General features: G+C 53.8%; 2 protein-coding genes across 4 annotated transcripts in view; one reads left to right on the top strand and one right to left on the bottom strand.

The window, feature by feature from the left end:
• Positions 1 to 5233, top strand: part of PLEKHG6 (pleckstrin homology and RhoGEF domain containing G6) — a 35012-nt gene extending 29779 nt beyond the window's left edge. For all 3 annotated transcript variants that reach the window (XM_055095280.1, XM_055095283.3, XM_008973745.3), the window contains 3 exons: positions 3035 to 3180; positions 3858 to 4550; positions 4743 to 5233. In XM_055095280.1, the coding sequence (XP_054951255.1) occupies positions 3035 to 3180; positions 3858 to 4550; positions 4743 to 4752 (849 nt within the window). In that variant the 3' untranslated portion in view covers positions 4753 to 5233. The remainder of the gene's footprint in view (positions 1 to 3034; positions 3181 to 3857; positions 4551 to 4742) is intronic.
• A 144-nt stretch (positions 5234 to 5377) lies between these two features.
• TNFRSF1A (TNF receptor superfamily member 1A) lies at positions 5378 to 19238 on the bottom strand. Its single transcript, XM_008973744.5, has 10 exons — positions 18393 to 19238; positions 10700 to 10853; positions 10346 to 10474; positions 9972 to 10121; positions 9674 to 9752; positions 7462 to 7535; positions 7207 to 7320; positions 6876 to 6904; positions 6385 to 6673; positions 5378 to 6229 (listed from the first exon to the last, which is right to left on the bottom strand). The coding sequence occupies exons 1-10, from the start codon at positions 18429 to 18431 to the stop codon at positions 5919 to 5921; spliced, it is 1368 nt and encodes a 455-aa protein (XP_008971992.1). The 5' UTR covers positions 18432 to 19238; the 3' UTR covers positions 5378 to 5918.
• Positions 19239 to 21097: the final 1859 nt, after the last annotated feature.

The raw sequence follows: 21097 nt of genomic DNA on the forward strand, positions 1-21097 counted from the left end.
GAGGGCAGTAGAAACTCTGTTGGTCCCTTTCATAGAGCAATCCCCAGGGGGCAGACTATTGTTTTCTCACCTTGGCAGAAACGTTGACTTGCAGATTGATTCCTAGCGGGTCTAGCTGTGATGACTCACACTTTTAGAGAAAGTACGCTTCTCCAGGGAGAAGAGACTGAATCTTGGGGAATGCCCAGGGACTGAGAAGAGGAAAAGGAACAGAGACAGGAACAGAAAGAGCCGTCAGAGATGGCGACCAAGAAATTAAAGCAGGGAGACTGAAGGAGGCAGCCGAGGCTAAGAGCCAGGGTCTGAAGGAGAGGCCCGCGCAGCTGTCAGGGAGTTACTTCACCTCTCGGGGAGTTGCAGTGCACGCAGGACAGACAGTCCGCAAGTGGCCAGGCACAAGGCCCAGCACTGTATGGGCACTCCATAAATGTTTGCCATTGTCATCATTAGAAGAAAGGGGTGGTCTTTGGGGCCTGGGTAGGGCCTGCTGCTGACTGGGGAAACACATCCGCCTCTGTTGCTCAGGAAGTCAGTGGGCACCTTTCAGAGTTCGGTTTTAGTCCGGCACTGGGGAGTTCCAGGAGGAGAGTGGGTGAATCTAGGAGCCACCCCAGAGACAGCAGGGAAAGGAGGCATTTCCTCTCCACGGGTACAAAGGAAGAAGAATCCCGCTGGGGGCCCTCCCTTCCTCTTCTCAGTTTTGTAGGGGTGTCACATTCTGGCTTAAGCGCCAATTTCCTTTTTCTTTCCCGTCCCCTCTGCCCCCATGTGTCTCTCCTCTTAACCAAGCCGAGAAAATTCTCCCAGGGTTGCTGGAGAGGCTTTGGGCTCGCTGGGAGGCACCTCCAAGAGCCCCATCCCGCCCATTCCCCCGACCCCCTACCCCATGCTCAGGGCTCCCCCTCGCCCCCCTCCCCCCCGCCGCCTCCTCCAGCCTCTTCCTGGGGTCGGGCAAGGGGCAAGTTTAGCAGAGATGCTGGCATTGAACGTCCCTTACAGAAACCCTGCTTCCTTCCAGTTCTTCTTTCACGTAACATCCCTCCCTTGGCACCCGAAACACAAACCTGAATTTGGGTCCTGTGGGGCAAAAGGGCACCCCAGCAGGACAAGCAGATCGGCCCAGCGCCTCCACCCTCTCTTTTCTCACTTCTTCCCTCCCTTCACATGGAGTTGGGAGATGAGGCCTGGGAAAGAGGGAGTCCTGCCCCAGGTCCCGGCCCTGGCAGGTTTCCTACCCCCAGGTCCCCTCCCCTGCTCCGGCCAACAGACCACATCTTATGAGAATGCTGTCAGCCTTGGGAATAAGTGACTGGAGAGCCAGAAAAAGCAGAATCAGAAATATAAGCCTGGTGTCATTTTCCTATCCCTGTTCATCCATTTCGTCTCTTGTCCTGACCCAGCTGCCCCCCGGGTTTCTTGAGAGGCTTTGGGAAAGTCCAGGTGCCCAGGAGTTGCTGGCTCATATACTTCAAGCTGGGGAGATAGTGGAAATATTTAACAATTAGTATAGCATGGGCATCAACCAATCAGAAAGGAGCGCTGCACTAGAGATCCTCTGCTGTGCCAGAGGTTATCTCCCTTAGTTGCTAGATCATGGGGATGGGGGAAGTGGTTGAGGCCCAGGCAGCAGCCATTCCCTTACCAGCATGGAAGACTTCAATATTTTAACAAGGATATGGCCACACCAGCAAGTCCTGATATCAGTGCTGCCCACAGCAGCCACCAGTACCTCCCTTTTGCCAAGGCTTGCCTCCGCCTCCAACCTCAGCTCTGCCACCTTCTCTTCCCTCTCCCTCCCCCTCCCCCTCCCCCTCCCCAAGCCAACAACCTTTACCCTTCAAGGCTGTCCTTGAAAGTGTTGCAGTGACTGAACCAGGACTCAAAGAGCAAGGCCCTGTCCCAGCTCTGCTTCTCCATACCTGTGGCACCTTGAGCAAGTCACTTCACCTCTCTAGGTCTAGGTTTCTTGTCTGTAAAATGGGCTAACATTCATGTTCTCCACACCACAGGGCAATGATGTGTATCAAATGACCACATGTGCAAAAGTGCTTTGAAAATTTTTTCTCAGATGGCGCTATTTCCTTTTGATGGTACCTGTATGAAATCGCTGAGGGAGGGAGAAGGCAGACAATATAATGCGTCCTCTCCTCAGCCTTCTAGGAACTTTCCTCCCTCTGAAGGACAGCAGAGTCCTCAGCCTGGGACAAAGCCCACCTCTGCCCACGTTCTGCCCTCCTGCTCCTCCCAGCTTCAGGGCAGAGGCCCAGGTGGTAGGAGAGGGATGCTTTTGAAGGAGCAACCAGTACCAATTCAGAACACTTATTCTACCATCACCACCAACCAGGGAGGGCTTCCTGAAGGAGGGGGAAGACCTGATAACAGGTCTGCCAATGGGACATGAGAAGCAGGAAGACCTGTACAGGTGGGAAAAGGGCCATTCTGTTCACCCCACTCACCCCCAACACTAGCTCCCGAGTTTGGTGCCACCAAATCCCGGCACCACCCCACTTTCTTACGGTAAGAAGTACCCCCTCAGGCAGTTACTTAACCTTAGAGTCTCCATGTCTCAGTAGTAAGGTGGGGTAAAAATATCTGGTTCATGGGGTTTTTGTAAAGATTAAATAAGGTAATGTAGGCCGGGCGCGGTGGCTTACGCCTCTAATTCCAGCACTTTGGGAGGCCAAGGGGGGTGGATCACAAGGTCAGGAGTTTGAGACCAGCCTGGCCAAGATGGTGAAACCCCGTCTCTACTAAAAATACAAAAATTAGCCGGGCACGTTGGCGGGCGCCTGTAATCCCAGCTACTAAGAAGGCTGAGGCAGGAGAATCGCTTGAACCCAGGAGGTGGAGGTTGCAGTGAGCCAAGATTGTGGCACTGCATTCTAGTCTGGGTGACAGAGCAAGACTCAGTCTCAAAAAATAATAATAATAAAATAAAATAAGGTAATATATGTAACGCACTTAGCAGGGTGCCTGGCAAACAGCAAGTGCTCAATAAATGAGAGCTCTTAATAATGAAAGTGTCCTGTCCCAGGCCGCCCTACAGAAGCTGAAGGCAGAGGAGTATGTTCAACAGAAGAGGGAGCTCCTGACCCTCTATCGGGACCAGGACAGGGAGTCCCCCAGCACCAGGCCCTCCACGCCTTCCCTGGAGGGCTCTCAGAGCAGCGCAGAGGGGAGGTAAGGCTCACACGGACTACAAGGTCTCCCCGAGCAGGAGGAGGGAGCCATAAGGCTGAGAAATGGCATTACTGCACATTTTTGGTGGAATTGGGAATAGATAGAGGAACGCAGGCGTAGGGCAGGGTAGGGAATGTCGGTACCAGCTGTGTTGGGTTGGAAGGTTGGTACCAGCCGTGTTGGGTTGGAGGTGGGGGATAGGGCACAGACAGCCTACAGAGTTAGCCTGCCTAGAGTCACACAGGAGCACTGTGAGAGGAGCAGGCTCGAGAGTGAAGGTAGGTGTGGATCTGCAGAATATTAGAGCTGCCAAATCCCCGGGGAGTGTGAGGTTCGTCTATGATAGCACCACTGCTTGGCAGCAGCTTAAGGAGAAAAGAATCGATCATTGAGGATAACATCAGGTAAGTTCAGGAACCACTCAGCAAAAACCTGACTACCCACTCAGTACAAGATCCTGGACCAGATGCTATGGATAAAACAGTGTAGAGGCAGCCCGTACTCTCTTAGGAGCTTAAAATCTAGCCAGCCAGATGAGAAAAACAATCACAGTGCGATGGAAAGATGATACCAAAATAAGTTTGGAGGAGGGGCCATTTCTGGATGTAGTGATCAAGGGAAACTCCCTGGACTTGAACTTGACCCCTACGCATCTGACTCTTTGCCATTAATTGTAGGACTCCTGAGTTCTCGACCATTATCCCCCACCTGGTGGTGACAGAAGACACAGATGAAGATGCTCCCCTTGTGCCAGATGATACCTCAGACTCTGGCTACGGCACTTTGATCCCAGGCACCCCCACGGGGTCCCGCTCCCCACTGAGCCGTCTACGCCAAAGAGCCCTTCGGCGGGACCCTCGCCTCACCTTCTCCACCCTGGAACTCCGGGACATCCCTCTGCGTCCCCACCCTCCCGACCCCCAAGCTCCTCAACGCCGAAGCGCCCCCGAACTGCCGGAAGGAATCCTAAAAGGAGGCAGTCTTCCCCAGGAAGACCCACCAACCTGGTCTGAGGAAGAAGATGGGGCCTCCGAGCGACGGAATGTGGTGGTGGAAACACTCCACAGGGCCCGGCTTCGGGGCCAGCTTCCCTCCTCCCCAACCCATGCTGACTCTGCCGGGGAGAGCCCCTGGGAGTCCTCAGGGGAGGAGGAAGAAGAGGGGCCTCTGTTCCTGAAAGCTGGCCACACATCCCTGCGCCCAATGCGGGCTGAGGACATGCTCAGAGAGATCCGGGAGGAGCTGGCCAGCCAAAGGATTGAGGGGGCCGAGGAGCCCCGGGACAGCAGGCCACGGAAGCTGACTCGGGCCCAGCTGCAGAGGATGCGGGGGCCCCACATCATTCAGCTGGACACCCCTCTGTCCGCATCGTAAGTGCTGGAGGGAAGCTGGCCTGGGAGGGGGCAGACGGGGATGTCTGTATGGTGGTGGAGGGGTGCAGTATAGAAAGAGGGCAATGCAGGAACAGGGGCTGAGGCAGGAAGGGCTCTCTGCCTCACTCTTCACCTGACCCTCACCCGTTGCCACTGACTGTCGCCTAACACCCCCTCCTGTCTTTTCAGAGAGGTATGAGGAATGCAGAGGACCTTTGGCATGCATCTCTCCCAGAGGAGATCTCTCCCCAGTAGTGCTGGTCACCCTCCGGCATCTGTGACTCTACCTCAAGGACCACATTTCCCAAAGGAAGCCTGGCCCAGGCACCCTGCCTCCTGCTCTGTTTGGGGATCAAGAACTGTAAATTTATGTATCATAGGTGCACCTGAGCCCCACAGAAAGTTGTGCATAAAAATGACTGCCCTGGCTGGGCATGGCTGCCTGTAATCCCAGCAGTTTGGGAGGCTGAGGTGGGAGGATCCCTTGAGCCCAGGAGTTCCAGACCAGCCTGGGCAATATAGGGAAACCCTGTCTTTACAAAAAAAATTTTTAAAAATTACCCAGGTGTGGTGGTGTGCCTGTGTCCAGAGGCTGAGGCGGGAGGACCCCATGAGCCCAAGGGATGGAGGCTGCAGTGAGCGCACTCCAGCTTGGGCAACAGATGACGGTGTTCAGAACAAGAACCTGCTACTCCTCTGTCACTTGGCATGATGGTGATGGGCTACCTGGCCCTAGTGCAGGGCTTTTCCCATCTCACCCCTCAGGATCTGGGCCTCTGCCCCCACCTCCCATCCCGACAGACCACTGTCTCCAAGAGCAGAGCTTTAACTTCAGAATTTTAGTGTATGTACAAAAGTCCACAGCTCCAGCTGAAGGCCCCGTTGTTCCGTGCTCGCCCCTGCCTTAGGACAGTTCAGCTTGCTATGTGCTTGTCCAGGCAGAGGGCACAGGAGTGCCAAGTTTCTATTAGTGTAACATGATTGATTTAAAAACAAAACAAAACAAAACAAAAACAAAAAAAACTGCTTATGTACTGTGAAAAAGGCTCAGGGACGAACCAGGGGCCCCCGAGCAGCCTTGCTGGTGAGGACACCCAAAACGGGCATGAGGCATAGCGTCCCTCATCCTCGCAAACCACCCACTCAGGCTCTTGAGCCCACGGCGCACCTCTCTCCGCGCGCACAGCGCTGACTGCCGGCGGCGCGCAGGCAGCTGAGAAAAGCTATGTACATCGAGGGGTTAGCACCAAGTAGGCGGCTGCTAGCTCCTGCTTGCCCCTCCAGGACCCCTCCTTTCCAGAAAAAAGTGGGGTTGGAAGGCGATCTCGCAGGACGGTCCTTAGAGCTGCCCGCAGGGGCGCAGCCTCATCTGAGAAGACTGGGCGCGGGCGGGAGGGCGGCGGGGCCGCAAAGCGCCTCCTCGATGTCCTCCAGGCAGCCCAGCAGGTCCATGTCGCGGAGCACGCGTCCCAGCAGCTCCAGCGTGGCCTCGCGCCGCGGCGTGCGCCGTCTCCAGGTCGCCAGCATGCTGTATTGCGCCTCGCGCAGGCAGCGCCCGTTCTGCAGCTCCAGCCGATCGATCTCGTGGTCGCTCAGCCCTAGGCGCCGCACGAATTCCTTCCAGCGCAACGGGGGCACGTTCTCCACCACGGCGTACAGCGTCGCGGGGTCATCAGCTGCGGGGACGCGGGCCGGTGAGCCTCGGGCGGCAACCCCAGGCCCCGCCCCGCATCCCGCGCCCTCCGCCTCTCGTGGTCCCCTCTGGGAGCGCCTCCCGCGCCCCCCCGGCCCTCCCCCAGCCTCCTCGTCTCCAGCCGCAGGAGAAACTCACTGTCTAGGCTCTGTGGCTTGTGGGCGCTGTCCTCCCACTTCTGAAGGGGGTTGGGGATGGGGTCGGAGGCGAGGGCTGTTGCAAGGATGGGGTCAGCCCCCTGATAGGGTGGTGCCACCTCTCTGCGGGGAGCCGCAAAGTTGGGACAGTCACCGGGGGTATAGGTGGAGCTGGAGGTGAAGGTGGAACTGGGCACGGGACTGAAGCCCAGGGTGGGGGTGAAGCCTGGAGTGGGACTGAAGCTTGGGGTTGGGGCCAGGGGCTTAGTAGTAGTTCCTTCAAGCTCCCCCTGAAAGAGAGAAGGTGGCGCAGCATTAGGTGTGGCAGCGAAAACCAGCCCCGGCCTCTTTATTCTACGTGGGGGTTGGGACTTAGAGGGAATGAGGCGAGCCCCCCGGGGAAGTGAAGGATGATTCCAGGGGATCTGAGCATTAGGCAATTATAAGGAATGGTCAGGGACATTTGGGAGTAACTCTCTGATTTCATCTCACCTCTTTTTCAGGTGTCGATTTCCCACAAACTGAGGAAAAAGAAAGAAAGCATCATAAATTTCACTTCCTCTCTCAGCCCTGGCACCCTGGACTCAGCTGGCAGTGGGGACTTGTGGTGACATGCCTCAGGGCCTATGTGGCCCCAGGGACGAGAGAGCTACTGATGCAGCTCGACATCTCCCCAGCCATCCAGGGCCACCTTCTGCCCAGAGTCCCCAGCAGTATGAACTGAGGGGACACTCCTCACCTCCCTCCACACATGTCCGTCGCACCCACCCATGTCCTCCCTCACCCCCACCAGCTCCCTCTCCCTCCCAAAGGCCCCACTCACCAATGGAGTAGAGCTTGGACTTCCACCGTTGGTAGCGATACATTAAACCAATGAAGAGGAGGGATAAAAGGCAAAGACCAAAGAAGATGACCAGGGGCAACAGCACTGTGGTGCCTGCAGACAAAGCAGGTGTTGGTCAGAGGAGCGAGCAGAGGGAGGCCGCAGGGATAGATGGATGGGTGGGATGGATGGACGGGTGGGGGCAAGAAGAGGGAGAGGGCAGGTGAGCATGGGCACCAGGTCACTTCTCCTCACCTGAGTCCTCAGTGCCCTTAACATTCTCAATCTGGGGTAGGCACAACTTCGTGCACTCCAGGCTTTTCTTACAGCTAAAAGAAGAGACGGCACTGGTGAACAGAGGCCCTACCATTGGAGGAACACAGAAAAACAACCACACAGATTGTTGGACATCCTTTCTTTACAAATATTTTTGCTGTCTCTTGATATAATTTGTTTTGGGAACTGATGCAGAAGAATGAAACACAGTTAATCATAGAATCATTTAATTTTAGAATTGGCAGGGATCTTGAAAAGGCTGTGTAGAAAATGTGAAAAGCAGTCAGGGTCAGGGTGTAAATTCCAGTTCATTCCTTGGCTAGCAGTGTGAATCTAGGCAAGCCATTAACCCCCAAGCCTCGGTTTCCTCATCACCACAGGGATCACCCACCTCTCAGGATTGAGGATTAAGCAAAATCATTATGCCTCATTTAATAAGTGCTTGAGAAGGTAGCCAGCTAGCTGTTATGGGATTGTTGTTTCGTCACTGTTTTGCTGATAAGAATCCTTTGGCAAAAAGAGAGGTTAAAGGGCTTTTTCTTAAATGACACTGCTAGTTACAGTACCTGACTTCGGGGAGTCGGGGTCAAACATGCATGTGAAAAATTTAAAAACACATGTTACTGGGGCAGCCAGAGAGCACCCTGTAGAACTAGCAGGTCTTCCATGTTGGGAGTTGTCACTGGACAGTGTGGAGTGATGAGAACTCTATGGGGTGGTGCTGGAAGGAACTTGAGAGAGTGAGTTCCCAGCAGGAAGCTGAAAGCAGGGAGAGGCACTTTAGCCCACCACTCAAGCTCACGGTGAGAACCACATAGAATGGTATAAAAGTGATTTCAAGAAGAGATGAAGCCGGCTGGGCGCAGTGGCTCACGGCTGTAATCCCAGCACTTTGGGAGGCAGAGGCAGGTGGATCACCAGGAGTTTGAGACCAGCCTGACCAAGGTGGTGAAACCCCATCTCTACTAAAAATACAAAAATTAGCCAGGCATGGTGGCACGTGCCTGTAATCCCAGCTACTTGGGAGGCTGAGGCAGGAGAATTGCTTGAACCTGGGAGGCAGAGGTTGCAGTGAGCCGAGATCGCGCCACTGCATTCCAGCCTGGGTGACAGAACAGGACTCTGTCTCAAAAAAAAAAAAAAAAAAAAGATGAAGATTAATGGAAAATAAATAGCTTTGTGTCAGACGTGTTGTAGGTTTTGTTTGTTTCTTTGTTTTTGGTTCTCACAAATTCACCAAATGAATGTCATTATGCTTACTTTAAATATAAGGAAGCTAAGGCCCAGGCCAGGCGTGGTGGCTCATGCCGGTAATCCTAGCACTTTGGGAGGCTGAGGCGGAAGATCGCTTGAGCCCAGGAGTCTGAGGCCAGCCTGGGCAACATAGTAGGACCCTGTCTCTACAAAAAGTAAAACATTAGCTGGGTGTAGTGGTGTGTGCCTGTAATCCCAGCTACTCAGAAGGCTAAGGCAAGAGGATGGCTTGAGCCCTGGAGGTGGAGGCTGAGCCACGGTTGCACCACTGCACTCCAGCCTGGGTGACAGAGTGAAACCCTGTCTCAAAAAAAAAAAAAAAAAAGGCCAAAAGAAAAGTCAGGCTCAGAGATGTTAAGAAACTTGCCCAAGGTCACATAGCCAATAAGTGGCTATGCTGGGGTTCAAACTCTGAGAGCCCTCAGAGTTTATTCTTTGCAAGTGAGTGACAAGAACAGCTTCTGTGGAGCCAGGAGTGAGGAGGCCTGGACAGTGACTAAGGAGGAAATACCATATTGCATCAAACCTAAGACGCCATCAAGAATAAAAGGCACTTTTCTTTACATTACTACCCAGACACAAACAAAGCTGCCAATTCAACCATGATGAATCACCAGTTATAGGAGGTTTGATTTCAGAGCTATAAGAGTGTATGTCCTAGAACCAATGAGCTATGTAGATCCAAGAATCTACATATCTGAGTTGGAAGGGCTGCAAGCCCTTGGGGCATGATCTTCCATCCTCAAAGACTTCTTCAGATTTGAAGAGCAAGGGGAAGGACTGCCTGGTGTCTTAACGAAGTGTCTCCTACTCAGCCAGTAGGACCCTGAGCACTCTGGTGCATCCTGGCATCTGTTGCCCAGCTAATGGTTCCCACCAGTCACCCGTCCCAACCCATGCCATCATCCAGTGCCCAGCAGCTCTCAGAGATACTCACTTACTACAGGAGACACAGTCGTTTTCTCTTAGAAAGAACCCTGCATGGCAGGTGCACACGGTGTTCTGTTTCTCCTGGCCTGTAGGGAGAAGTGCGGCACAGCTAAAGGAGGAGTGCCTGCACCCCCACCCCACAGGACAGAGGAAGTGAAGAGGGACAGGGTGGGGGCGGCCAGAGAGGAGTTGGTTGTCAGACCCACAGCATACAGGAGGGGGAAGGAAAGGAAGTGCCACCGCATGGGGAAGGGGCCAACCCCTGGGGTGGGGAGAGGGCTTGGCCTCAGGAGAGCTGCGCTCACAGGAGAGGTGCACGGTCCCATTGAGGCAGAGGCTGCAATTGAAGCACTGGAAAAGGTTTTCACTCCAATAATGCCGGTACTGGTTCTTCCTGCAGCCACACACGGTGTCCCGGTCCACTGTGCAAGAAGAGATCTCCACCTGACCCATTTCTGGTGAGGGGAGAAGATGGAGTATGAGTCCTGCATCCTCCTGTCCCTGCATCCCCTTCCTGATATACCCCTAAGTGTGTGTCTGTCTCTGTAATACACACTCACATCCATGCAGTGTCCCACCAAAACACACACCTTCCTGCCCACACCCACCAGCCTGCACACAGACAGGCACCCACACACCACTCAAGACCGGCCTGACTCTCCTGCCTGTGCACACTCACCCTTTCGGCATTTGGAGCAGCTGAGGCAGTGTCTGAGGTGGTTTTCTGAAGCGGTGAAGGAGCCGCTCTCACACTCCCTGCAGTCCGTATCCTGCCCCGGGCCTGGACAGTCATTGTACAAGTAGGTTCCTGTGAATGGGGCCGCAGAGTTAGGCTGCGGGTGAGAACACAAGGAAGGAGCCCCATGCTAGGGACAACAGCCAGGGCCGATTCCCTGAGGTCTCTAGGAGAGGAGGGAGGGAGAAAATCCCAGCCCAGGAGAGACAGCAAAGTTAGGGAAGAACAACTGGAAGAAGCAGAGAAAGAAGCAGCACCCCAGACCTGAGGGCATTCACCGTTTCCACTTGCCCCTACCTTTGTGGCACTTGGTACAGCAAATAGAATTATTTTGAGGGTGGATATATTTTCCTTGGGGACACACACTATCTCTCTTCTCCCTGTCCCCTAGGTGAGGGACCAGTCCAATAACCCCTGAGGGGTATATTCCCACCAACAGCTCCAGGAGCACCTGGGGAAGAATCAGATAGAGGAGACACCATCAGGAGAGGGAGGGATGGGAAGCTTAGGGGTAGCAGATCTAAAACTTCCCTGGCTCAAGTCCTTCCTCAGTGAAACATTCTGCCCAGGCCACGCCACTCACTAAGTTTAGAGTTCTTCCTTGAAATTTAGACAGTTGGGACCATACAATCTGATGCTTAATTGTTCTCTAGTTGTCCTGTGTGTTCATTTTTGCTCCCTCAACTCAAAGCTAGTAGGCCCCAGATCTAAGCTGTATTTTTTTTTTTTTTGAGGCAAGATCTTGCTCTGTTGTCCAGGCTAGAGTGCAGTGATGCAATCACTGCACCCTCCACCTCCCATGCTCAAGCAGTCCTCCCACCTTAGCCTCCTGAATAGCTGGGACTACGGCCGTGCACCACCATGCCCAGCTAATTTTTTTTTATTTTTAGTAGAGGCAGGGTCTTGTTATGTTGCTCAGACTGGTCTCAAAATCCTGGGCTCAAGTGATCCTCCCACCTTGGCTTCCCAAAGTGCTAGGATTACAGGCGTGAGCCCAGCCCTGTATTTTATCCTTACTGTGAAATCCCCCACAGCAGCTAACAGTGCTGGACACAGGGCAGATGTTGAAAGGATGTGTTTTTGATTGGGAATTGGCAGGTTACTTCAGTGATGGCCCCTTCTTCCAACAAGCAGCCCTAAAGATTGGGGCGGTGTTTCTCCATCTGGGTGCTGGGTTCACCGTGTGATCGCTTTGCGAACATTCACAGAGGTAAACAATGAGGATCTATGCACATCCCAGGAATATGTTACACCATGAAAAGCTTTCTGAAAAAGTCAGCTGGCGGTGGGGGCGAGTGATGTTCCCGTGAGCACCACTCCTGGGGAGTGGACAGAAGAAGGAAGTTTATTTACATGTTTGTATCAAACCTCAATCTGCCTCCCGCCCTCACATTCCCTGGCCCATCCCCTCCACCTCAAAATTTACAAACACCCGGGGTTGGCAAGGACAAATGGGGAGGAGAGTAAAAGGGAAAGGTTGGGGATCCTGCATGGGTAGACGGGGGACAAAGTTGAGACGGGGGCAGGAGTGGGCAAAGGTGAGCAGGACATAGGCAAATAGAGCTGGCCAAGGCTAGCGACCCAGCTTGGATGACTGTCAGGTCAGAGCTGAGGGCGTGCTGGGGAGTTCTGGAGCCCCCTGCACGCCATGGCATTCTGGAAGGTGTGCTTTGCAGTCTCAGGCCAACCCCACAGCAGCTAAATGGCTTGTCCTGTTCTGGCATCAGTGCCAGGAAAGCAAAGCCAGGAGTGAATATTTAGCTCTAACTTGGACTTTGATCTCTGCCAGCTTCGTTTCTGGTTTTCCCTGGGCTTCATTTTTTTTTTTTCTACTATAAGAGACACTTTGTGTAAAGATAAGAGGGTGTCCTCAATGTCTGTTAAACACTGGGGAGCAACTGACTCACCAGATCACAGAAACCCCAGGGCAGGGAAGGAGGGTCAGGCAGCCCACAGCCACCCAGCCTCACCAACTCCACATTTCGGAGCAGGAGGCCAGTCACACCCTGAGTCAGCCACGGGGAGACGCTGCAGCTGTAAGCTGTGCAGGCCCGGAAGTTCAAGCCTCAGCCGCAAACAGGGGAAGCCACACACAGAAACACAACAGCAGCCCCCGCAGGTGGAGGCGTGTGCCCCTGCGCAGAGGACAACAACCTTCCCCTGCCCACGCCAGCCAACACCGTGCCACCTCTGCTGAGAACAGGACTGGGGCTTCCAGGGCAACAGGAAGGGTTTGGGGCGGTGATGGGAAGAACTTCCCAGTCCTGAAAGTGTGGTTCCTTTCCCCGAAGAAGCCACTGGAGCACCTAAGGTCACTGGTACTTTGAATCCCATCCAGGGGGCTTGAGGCAGAGTCACGATGAAGAACTGGGGGACGCCAGCCCCAGACAGCCTTAAAGGGAGCTTTTCAGGGGCCTCTGGCCAGTGGGGGGTGAGCCTCCCTGGAGGGAGGGAGGGAGAGAGGCTTTCTCAGGCCACGTGTTCCCTTCTCTTTCCAGCACTCTGGGGGTTAAGTCAGATCCGGGAAAGGGAAATCTTTTCCCAGCAACTCCGCCCCAGTGACTCAGGCCAGAGGGAGGGAGACCTAGGGAGGGGAGAGGGAACTAGCAGCTTCCCCAGCTCCTCAAGGGTCATGAGTCAGCAGAAAGGCAGAAGGCACCAGCCTGCGTGCAAGTGGGACTCCATCTAATCCCTTCTTCCTATGGCCAAGTCCCTCCTTCCCATCCCCACTCAACCCCCATCCATCCCCTCCCCATGCAAAGAGCCAGGCCACAGACCCTTGTCCCACTTGGCCCACATGTTCCGGGAAATGCCTCCCTCTCCCCATTCCATCCCGAAGGGAAGTCTCCCTCGACCCTGGCTTCCGCCCATCAGGTCTGTGCCCTCCCTTCCCTGAGCGCCACTTGGCTCCTCCTAGCCCCTCAGCGGCCTTTAACTGAGGCCCCGCCCCCGCTCCTCCTCCCAGTTCAATAAGTCTCCAACAGCTAAACCCATTCCGTGAGCTCTCACTCCATCCCCCAACACTCCCCAGTCCCAGCAGGAAGCAAGCCAAGGCTGCCCTCCCACCCTGGGTTCACCGCATTCCCACAGCCTGGCTGGTTCTGACCAGTTGTGCTGGGTTTGGGGGCCTCCCTGGGGTCCCCAGACAATCCTTAGGAAACAAGGCCAGTTCTGAGTCTCCACAGCCCCTCCCCAAGCCCACTGGCAATACAGGAAAGCCTCCAGAGCCCTGAACACCCACTTCCAGGAACGAGGGAGCAGGCAAGAAGGGATGCCGGATGGAAGAACCAGCCCTGCTTCCTAGGCTTCCCCTGGCCCCCAGAATGCTCCAGGTCAGCCCTCTCTGATCCCTAGGAGCCAGGGCCCTCAGACTCCCCACCACTTGGCACCACTGCTGGCACCAGCTGGCCCCAGTGAGCCCAGTCCTCAGCAGTTGCGTAAATGAAGCAAAACAGGAGAAACAGGAGGTGAGCTCTTTAGGCCCAGACTCCAGCCTGGAGCAGAAGGGCAGGAAGCTGGGGTGCCTGTGGAGAGACAGTTGAGGGGGTGGCCCAACACCCCTCCAACTCCCCCACAATTTCCGCCAGAGGAGGCTTTAAAGTGTGACTTCCTGTGCTGGGGCTGCAGAGTGGGGAGGCGACGCTGAGATCGGCCTTGTGGTCTGACCCCGATCCAGCCACCTTGCAGGGACCCAATTAGTCTTCCTTTCCCCCTCATTCATGTGTCTGTTCATTTAATGTCAAGGTGTTGGGGGAGGTCATGGCAGCTTCTCCTCCAGGGCCCAGTTGAGATCCCATCTCCCTCCCGTGAAGCCACCACTGACGATGTCTGTTTCCTCCACCCCAGCTCCTCAGACCCATAGTCCCTGTGAACTCGAAGCACGTGAACTGACCCTATCTGCTTTTGGCTCTTATCATAATATGGTTATGTTGGGTGACAGATATGATCTCCCCAAAGTGACCACGAACCTTATAAGATGAGAGATCAAAAAATGTCTTGGTCAGAAAGTGTCTTATCCTCCCCTGGTGTCCTCTCAGCTCCCAGAACCAGACCTCCAGACTGGGAGCAGATAAATATGGATCAACTGATCGATCTAATGATACATCTGTCTTCCACTCTAGTAGAAGCCAGTGATTCCCAAAGAGGGAGGTGAGGAGACAGCACCCCTGGTAGGAATATATTTATCTCTGGGGGAGAGTTTTCAGACCATCCCCCCACCTCCCCACACACAGGCACACACACCCTTACTGAAGAGTCTGGTGTGCTCCTCTCCTTTTGAGAACCACTGATGAGTGAACACAATGTGTCTGAATGATACAAAGGCAGAAAGAAGTTGCAGCACCTCTCCTCCAGCTTGGTAGGCGCACCCTTCCACGTGACCATTTCCCTGACCCTTAACATGCCCCAGACGGAATTCATCCATCTCCTCACCTAGACAAATGACACACCATCGACTTCCCGGACGAATGCTGAGAACTTGCCACGCTCTCTCCCCAGGGCCCCATCCCTATCCCTGCCGCCATCCCATGTGTCAGTTCATCTTGCGAGGCCTCGCCCTGTGATCTCTCAGTCCTCTCCGCATTCCTGGGTTGCCTCACACCTGGGGTATTGCAAGTGTCTTCTAGCCTCTCTCCTGCTCCCATCCGTCCTACACACTTTTTAAATCTTCATTCAGGCTTTAACTTGCACGCACAAGTGTGTGAACCTTCCTCTCCATCTCCAGGGCCTGGCTCCAAACAGCATTTCCATGGTCATGGAAATGATCTGAAGGAGACTTCCAGAGATGCCTCACTACTTTTTTTTTTTTTTTTTTTGAAACAGGGTCTCACTCTGTCACCCAGGGTGAAGTGCAGTGGCACAATCATAGCTCACTGCAACCTTCACCACCAGGACGGAATGTAGTGGTGTGGTCAGGGCTCACTACAACCTCCACCTCCTGGGCCCAAGCCATCCTCCCGAGCTCAGTCTCCCGAATAGCTGGGATGACAAGCACGCCCCACCATGCCCCGCTAATCTTTGTATTTTTTGTAGAGACAGGGTTTTGCTGTGTTGCCCAGGCTGGTCTCGAACTCCTGGACTCAAGCAATCCACACGCCTCGGCCTCCTGAAGTGCTGGAATTACAGGCATGAACCACAGCACCCATCTGAGATGCCTCACCTCACTTCTAATCACAGTCTGGGCACAGAATGTGCCCTAGGAGAACAGCTTCTGAATAAAGGAATGAATGAATTCCTGCACCTGGAACCATATTCAACACTCTTCCTCCATCCTCTCCCCCACTCCCTCTAATTCTCCCATTCACATTTCTTAGTGTTTCTCAACATGGTTTTTCCACTCCCGAACCAAGGTGTCTGGCTTCCTGCCACCCTGCCCATCAACACAAAATCCCATCTCTCCATTCCTCTCCTCTTCCTCACATCAGTATCCAACTCTGCTTCCCTCCTTTATAGCTACCCTGACAGGCAGTGACTTCAGATGTCAGCTCCACATCCACTTTTCTATGAGGCTTTCCCTCCGCCATCCCATCTGACACATCTCTTGTTCCTTAATTCATTCAGCAAATAGTTAAGGGGCACAGTTAATGTGACAGGTCCCGTATGGGTGCTAGGGATGCTGAGGTGGATAATACACAGCTCGTGCTCTCAAGAGCTCTCACTTGAGTCAAAGACAGTCAGTTGTAGGCACCGAGATCTATACAGGGAGTGCTGCAGTTGCACAGTGAAGGACACTGAAGCAGCGTGGGGAAGCTCCTGAATTTTCTGGAGCTGAGCGCAGGAGCTGAGACCTGCTAAGCAAGGAAAGGCAGTGGACTAAGGCTCATCTCCTTCCCCAGTTCCTCCTCCTCCCACTGGTGCTCCAGGACACCACATCACAATGCATTTGTGGATATTTTCCTCGGGATTGCTCTGAAATCATTTTTCACTGTAAGCCATCTTGGTTACTAGGCTGTAAGCTCTTTGAGAGCAGCAAAATCCTGTTTGCTTTGCCACAGTCTCTCCTGTATCATTCTTCCCTACTCCCCTACCCCACTTCTCTCTCTCTCTCACACACACACACACACACACACACACACACGTGAGCTCTGCATTGCCCACTGAATGGTGAGAAATTCAGAAGGATGTTGCATTCCCTTTGTTTTCCCTTTCCTCCAGCTCCAGGCCAGGCTTCTGTCCCTTAGGAGACATAATCCCACCTGGGCTGAAGCACCCCAGGACGCAGGCACTTCCCTTTACCTGTTCAGGCTACCTTTACCCTCTGTTTTCCCAACACAGGTAGCCACCCAGTAATTACTACTAATCACAGCAATATAAAAACTTTATTGAGTGCTTTCTATTTGCTACAACCTATTCCCCTGATGGACTGTCAAAGCTGTGGGCAGGGATTTTGTTCTCTGCTGTAATCCCAGCACCTATCACAGTGTCTAGCCCAGAGCGCACACTTAATAAATCAAATGAACACTTAACATGTATCAGTCTATTCAATCTTCAAAACAACAGTATGAGGTCACGACTGTGACACCCATTTTGGAGATAAAGAAACGAAGGCATGGAAGGTTAGGTTATATAAGCTGCTCTTGTTCATGCAGGAGGTATGTGAGGGAGCCAGGGGCCGCCCCCAAACAGAAAACAGAAGCAGGATGTCAGGGCAGCTGGCTGGTGGGGAGACCGTGGGGGAAGGACAGTGGGAAGAAGGGAAGAGGGGGTGGGACTAAGGAGGCAGGAGGAGGCAGAAGGAGAAGAGTGAGACTCTGACCAGAGACGTGCTGCCTGGGGACCTGGGGCTGGGACCAGAGCGGAGCAGAGAGGAGGGGAAGGAGGATTAGCGAGAAAAGATTTCAAAAAAAGAGGCTCTGAGAAGTCTGAGGAGAGTCTGGGGAGATTGCTGGAAGAAAGGAATGGTAGGAGAGGAAGAGTATAAGGCACTAAAGAGAGGGGAGGTAGGCGCAGCCTTCAGAGGCCGGGCAGGGCAGGGCCACAACAGGGCAGGGAAAATCTGCCCGACTAGATGGGCCCAGGACATCTGAACAGGATGATTCCCGGACCAAGACGTGGAGGACGATCAAGGATACATTGAAACAAGGCTGAGGCCAGAGAAAGGGACATTTTCCAGTGACGAAAACAACTTTCTACCAACTTCCCCAAACTGAACTGTAGAATAAGATACCAAGGGATTGTTGTTTAGGTCTGTGAGAAGCAGCGGGGAGGGGAAGCTGGAGGACAGGCCCAGGGACACTGACCAGGTGGGGGTAGGACTAGCTCCCTGGGAAGGCTCAGTCCCACAGCGGCCACCTGCCTAGCAGCAGGCAAAAGGGTAAAGAATGTCCCCAGGTGAGAGGCCGGGGCTTGGCCAGGGCACTGGGGACACTGTCCACTGGGTTGCCCTGCCCCATCCAGTGTCCCAGCCCATTCTCAAATACCTCCCACCATGAGCATCCCAAACCCACCACACCAGCCCATCCCCACTCCTCAACTCACTCCCCCACTTCACCAGCCGCCAAAATCCTGCCCTACAGGGTGTGCTCCACCAAGTTCCACAGGCAGCCTCGCCTCCCCACGGCCCAACACCCTCCAGGCCAGCCAGCTGACCGGAGGGACAGAATTCAGAACCGTCTGGACTCCCCGAGCGCTAACCTTCCTACTCCCACTCCCTTCTTTTGCCCGCCAAATCTGCCCCACCCTGGGCCTATCTCCTGCCCACATTCCCTTGGCCCCCCACAAACTTCCACGGCTGTCAGGGGCCAGGGCTTCCTTTTACTCTCTCCCTTTCAAACTTCTCCCATTCCCCTGCCTCAGCGCAGCCCTTACTCCAAAAGGCGGATGAATGGGGAACCCCACACTGGCAGTGGCTGAGGTTAGGACCTGCAGGCCTGAGGCTGGCGCCAGGACCAGGCCCGGGCAGGAGAGGCTCGGCCCCCTCCCGGAGAGGGCCCACGCCGGCCGGAAGGTGCCTCGCCCACCAGCCCACTCTTCCCTTTGTCCCCGGTCTCACCAGTGGCAGCAGCAGGTCAGGCACGGTGGAGAGGCCCATGCCAGACAGCTATGGCCTCTCACTCCCCCATTTGGGCTCAGGGCAGTGTGGCAGCGGCAGTGCTGGAGGCTTCCCGGGACTCGGTCTGTCCAGGACGTCCCAAGTGCCTTGGGGTGACAGTTGAGGGTTGAGACTCGGGCATAGAGATCACGGCCTGGTCCCAGTGATCTTGAACCCCAAAGGCCAGAACTGGAGCCTGAGTCCAGAGAATTCTGAGAAAATTAAAGCAGAGAGGAGGGGAGAGAAGGTGGGAGGGGAAGAGTGAGGCGGTGTTGCAACAGCGGGACAGGAAGAGCTGGAGGAGGAGGCCACAGGAGGCGGGAGGAGGAGGCCCAACGTTCTTTAACTCTTTGTAGTCCACTCACAAGCACAGGAGTCCCAGATCTGGCTGCCTTGTGCCCCCAACCCACCAATCCCACCACTCCCAACCAAACACCAAGGGGCAATAAGCCCCTTGCCCGCATCACTAGCCTTTCCCAGATGGATCACAGCAGTGAAAAGATCCAGAGTTTGGGAGTCAAATTCTCTGGGTTCTAATTCAGAATGCTTAGCTTTTTAGCTAAGAATGTGTCTTGGACACATAACTGAACTTCTCAGACACATAACTGAACCTCTCTGGATCTGTTTTCCAATTCGCAGAGTGGAGATAACCTGTCTCCTGGGGTTCCTGTAAGGATTTGTTCAGATGGGAGAGATATAGATAAGCGTCCGACACATGATAGGTACTCCATGTCCCTTAGTAATCCTCCCCTTTACTCCAGAGTTCTTCACTAGCCTCCTAGTCTCCCTCTTTCTTGGGAATTTACTGATCCAATCCAAACCTCAAAGTAAGTCCCAACCCTCGTTTTCTGCCCTGACTGGCTGCCTGCCATTCCTCACCCCAGGTCTCATCCAGTCTCTGCCTGGCCAGGTCCCCCCACCCTGCCCCACTGTTGATCCTGGCTCTGCCACCAATCATGCGACATCAGGCAACTCCTCTCCTAAGCCTCTGTTGGTTCCTTGTTTATTAAACAGGGGTAACAATGTCTGCCCACCTACATGGGGAAAGTGATGCCATGAGAATCAATGAGACATATCCACGAAGCTGCCGTGGAAATAAAGATACCTCCATCAGGTGTTCCTAGCATATTCCCAGTGCCCTTTTCCTAAATATTCCAATACATCAATTACAACTCACCTTACAGATCATCAACTACAACCCCCTAGGTTTTTTTATTTCTTCGTTTGCTTGTTTTTCATTTTTGTTTTTGTTTTGAGGGTCCGCTCTGTTTCCCAGGCTGGAGTGCAGTGGTACCATCACAGCTCACTGCAGCCTCGACCTCCCAGGCTCAAGTAATCCTCCCACCTCAGCCTCCCAAGTAGCTGGGACTATAGGTGCATACCACCACACCTGGGTAATTTTTGTATTTTTTGTAGAGACAGGGTCTCACCATGTTACACAGGCAGGTCTTGAACTCCTGGGCCCAAATGATCTGCCCACCTCAGCCTCCTAAAGTGCTAGGATTACAGGTGTGAGCCACCATGCCCACCCAACTGCCCGGTTTTATAGAGGAGAAAACTGAGGTCCAGAAACCCAATGTGCCAGGAGGCAGAGCCAACAGAGAACCCCAGACTCCCGACTGCCGGTCCAAGGGCCCCTTTGGCTATGAGAGACACACTGCCACTTTTTCTGTCACTGAGTCAGACCCCACATCCTGACTCTGGTTACTTTATGCCATCCTCATTGATGCAGACATCTCCCAAGAGAATCCTACAACAAAGGTACCACATTTACCCAACTATCTTCTTGGTACAATGACCTTCCCTACATCCAGCCCCGCCCAAGGGCCTGCAGCTGCTGAGGCTGCTAGAAATGCAGGCAGACAGAGAAGAGGGAGGTCCTAGGGCTTTGGAACTTGAAACCAGAGCTCCTCACCCCTTGTCCCTCCGAGATGACCTCCCAGCCCCAAGTCCACCATCCCCTGGCTCTTCCTGGCTTCCCCTCTGTGATCCGTAGATGAGAATGGAGCTTCAGTGTCCCTCACTGCGGGGGGAGCTGACTTTACTCCACCCCATCGTCCAGCTTCTGGAGAACTGTAGGGTTGAAGCGGGATTCAGAAAGGAAGCAGCTCACCACCATCACAAAGGGAGACCCCAGGGACAGGAGAAGCGAAGCCAAAGCAGTGTTCTTGAAGAAGCAGGAGCCTCAGAATCAAGTGCAAGTTTCCAGTATGAAGCAGCGAGAGGAACCTCGGTCTGCTCATCTAAAAAATGGGAAACCTGCTGGTACCCTTCACCGAGCTAGCTTGATGCTTAAATCAAGCATATAAAGTGTTTAGCAAGTGTTTGCCATATATTAAGCATTTAGTAAGTGGTAGCAATTAATTTTTTTTTTGAAACAGGAGCTTGCTGTCACCCAGGCTAAAGTGCAATGGTGCAATCATAGCTCACCTAACCTAGAACTCCTGGCCTCAAGCTAGCCTCCCACATCAGCCTTCCGAGTGGCTAAGACTACCATCGCACACCACTATGCCCAGCTAGTTGTATTAATGATTAATAACAACTTCAGAAGGATAAGTGATACAGGGGAGTGTGGTATGTGAGAGGGCGGCAAAAAAAAAAAAAAAAAAGGCAGAGCATGGTGGCTCACGCCTGCAATCCTAGCACTTTGGGAGGCTGAGGTGGGC

The sequence above is a fragment of the Pan paniscus genome, chromosome 10 (assembly GCF_029289425.2).
Source record: "Pan paniscus chromosome 10, NHGRI_mPanPan1-v2.0_pri, whole genome shotgun sequence".
NCBI lineage: Eukaryota > Metazoa > Chordata > Mammalia > Primates > Hominidae > Pan > Pan paniscus.

Bases quoted from the DNA above. Each gene is read 5' to 3' on its own strand.
- TNFRSF1A (XM_008973744.5), bottom strand. From the start codon at position 18,431: ATGGGCCTCTCCACCGTGCCTGACCTGCTGCTGCCACTG. The intron at 10,854-18,392 runs GTGAGACCGGGG...ATTCTTCCCCAG, and splicing joins CTGACCTGCTGCTGCCACTG to GTGCTCCTGGAGCTGTTGGT. The intron at 6,230-6,384 runs GTGAGTTTCTCC...GCGTCCCCGCAG, and splicing joins CAAGCCACAGAGCCTAGACA to CTGATGACCCCGCGACGCTG.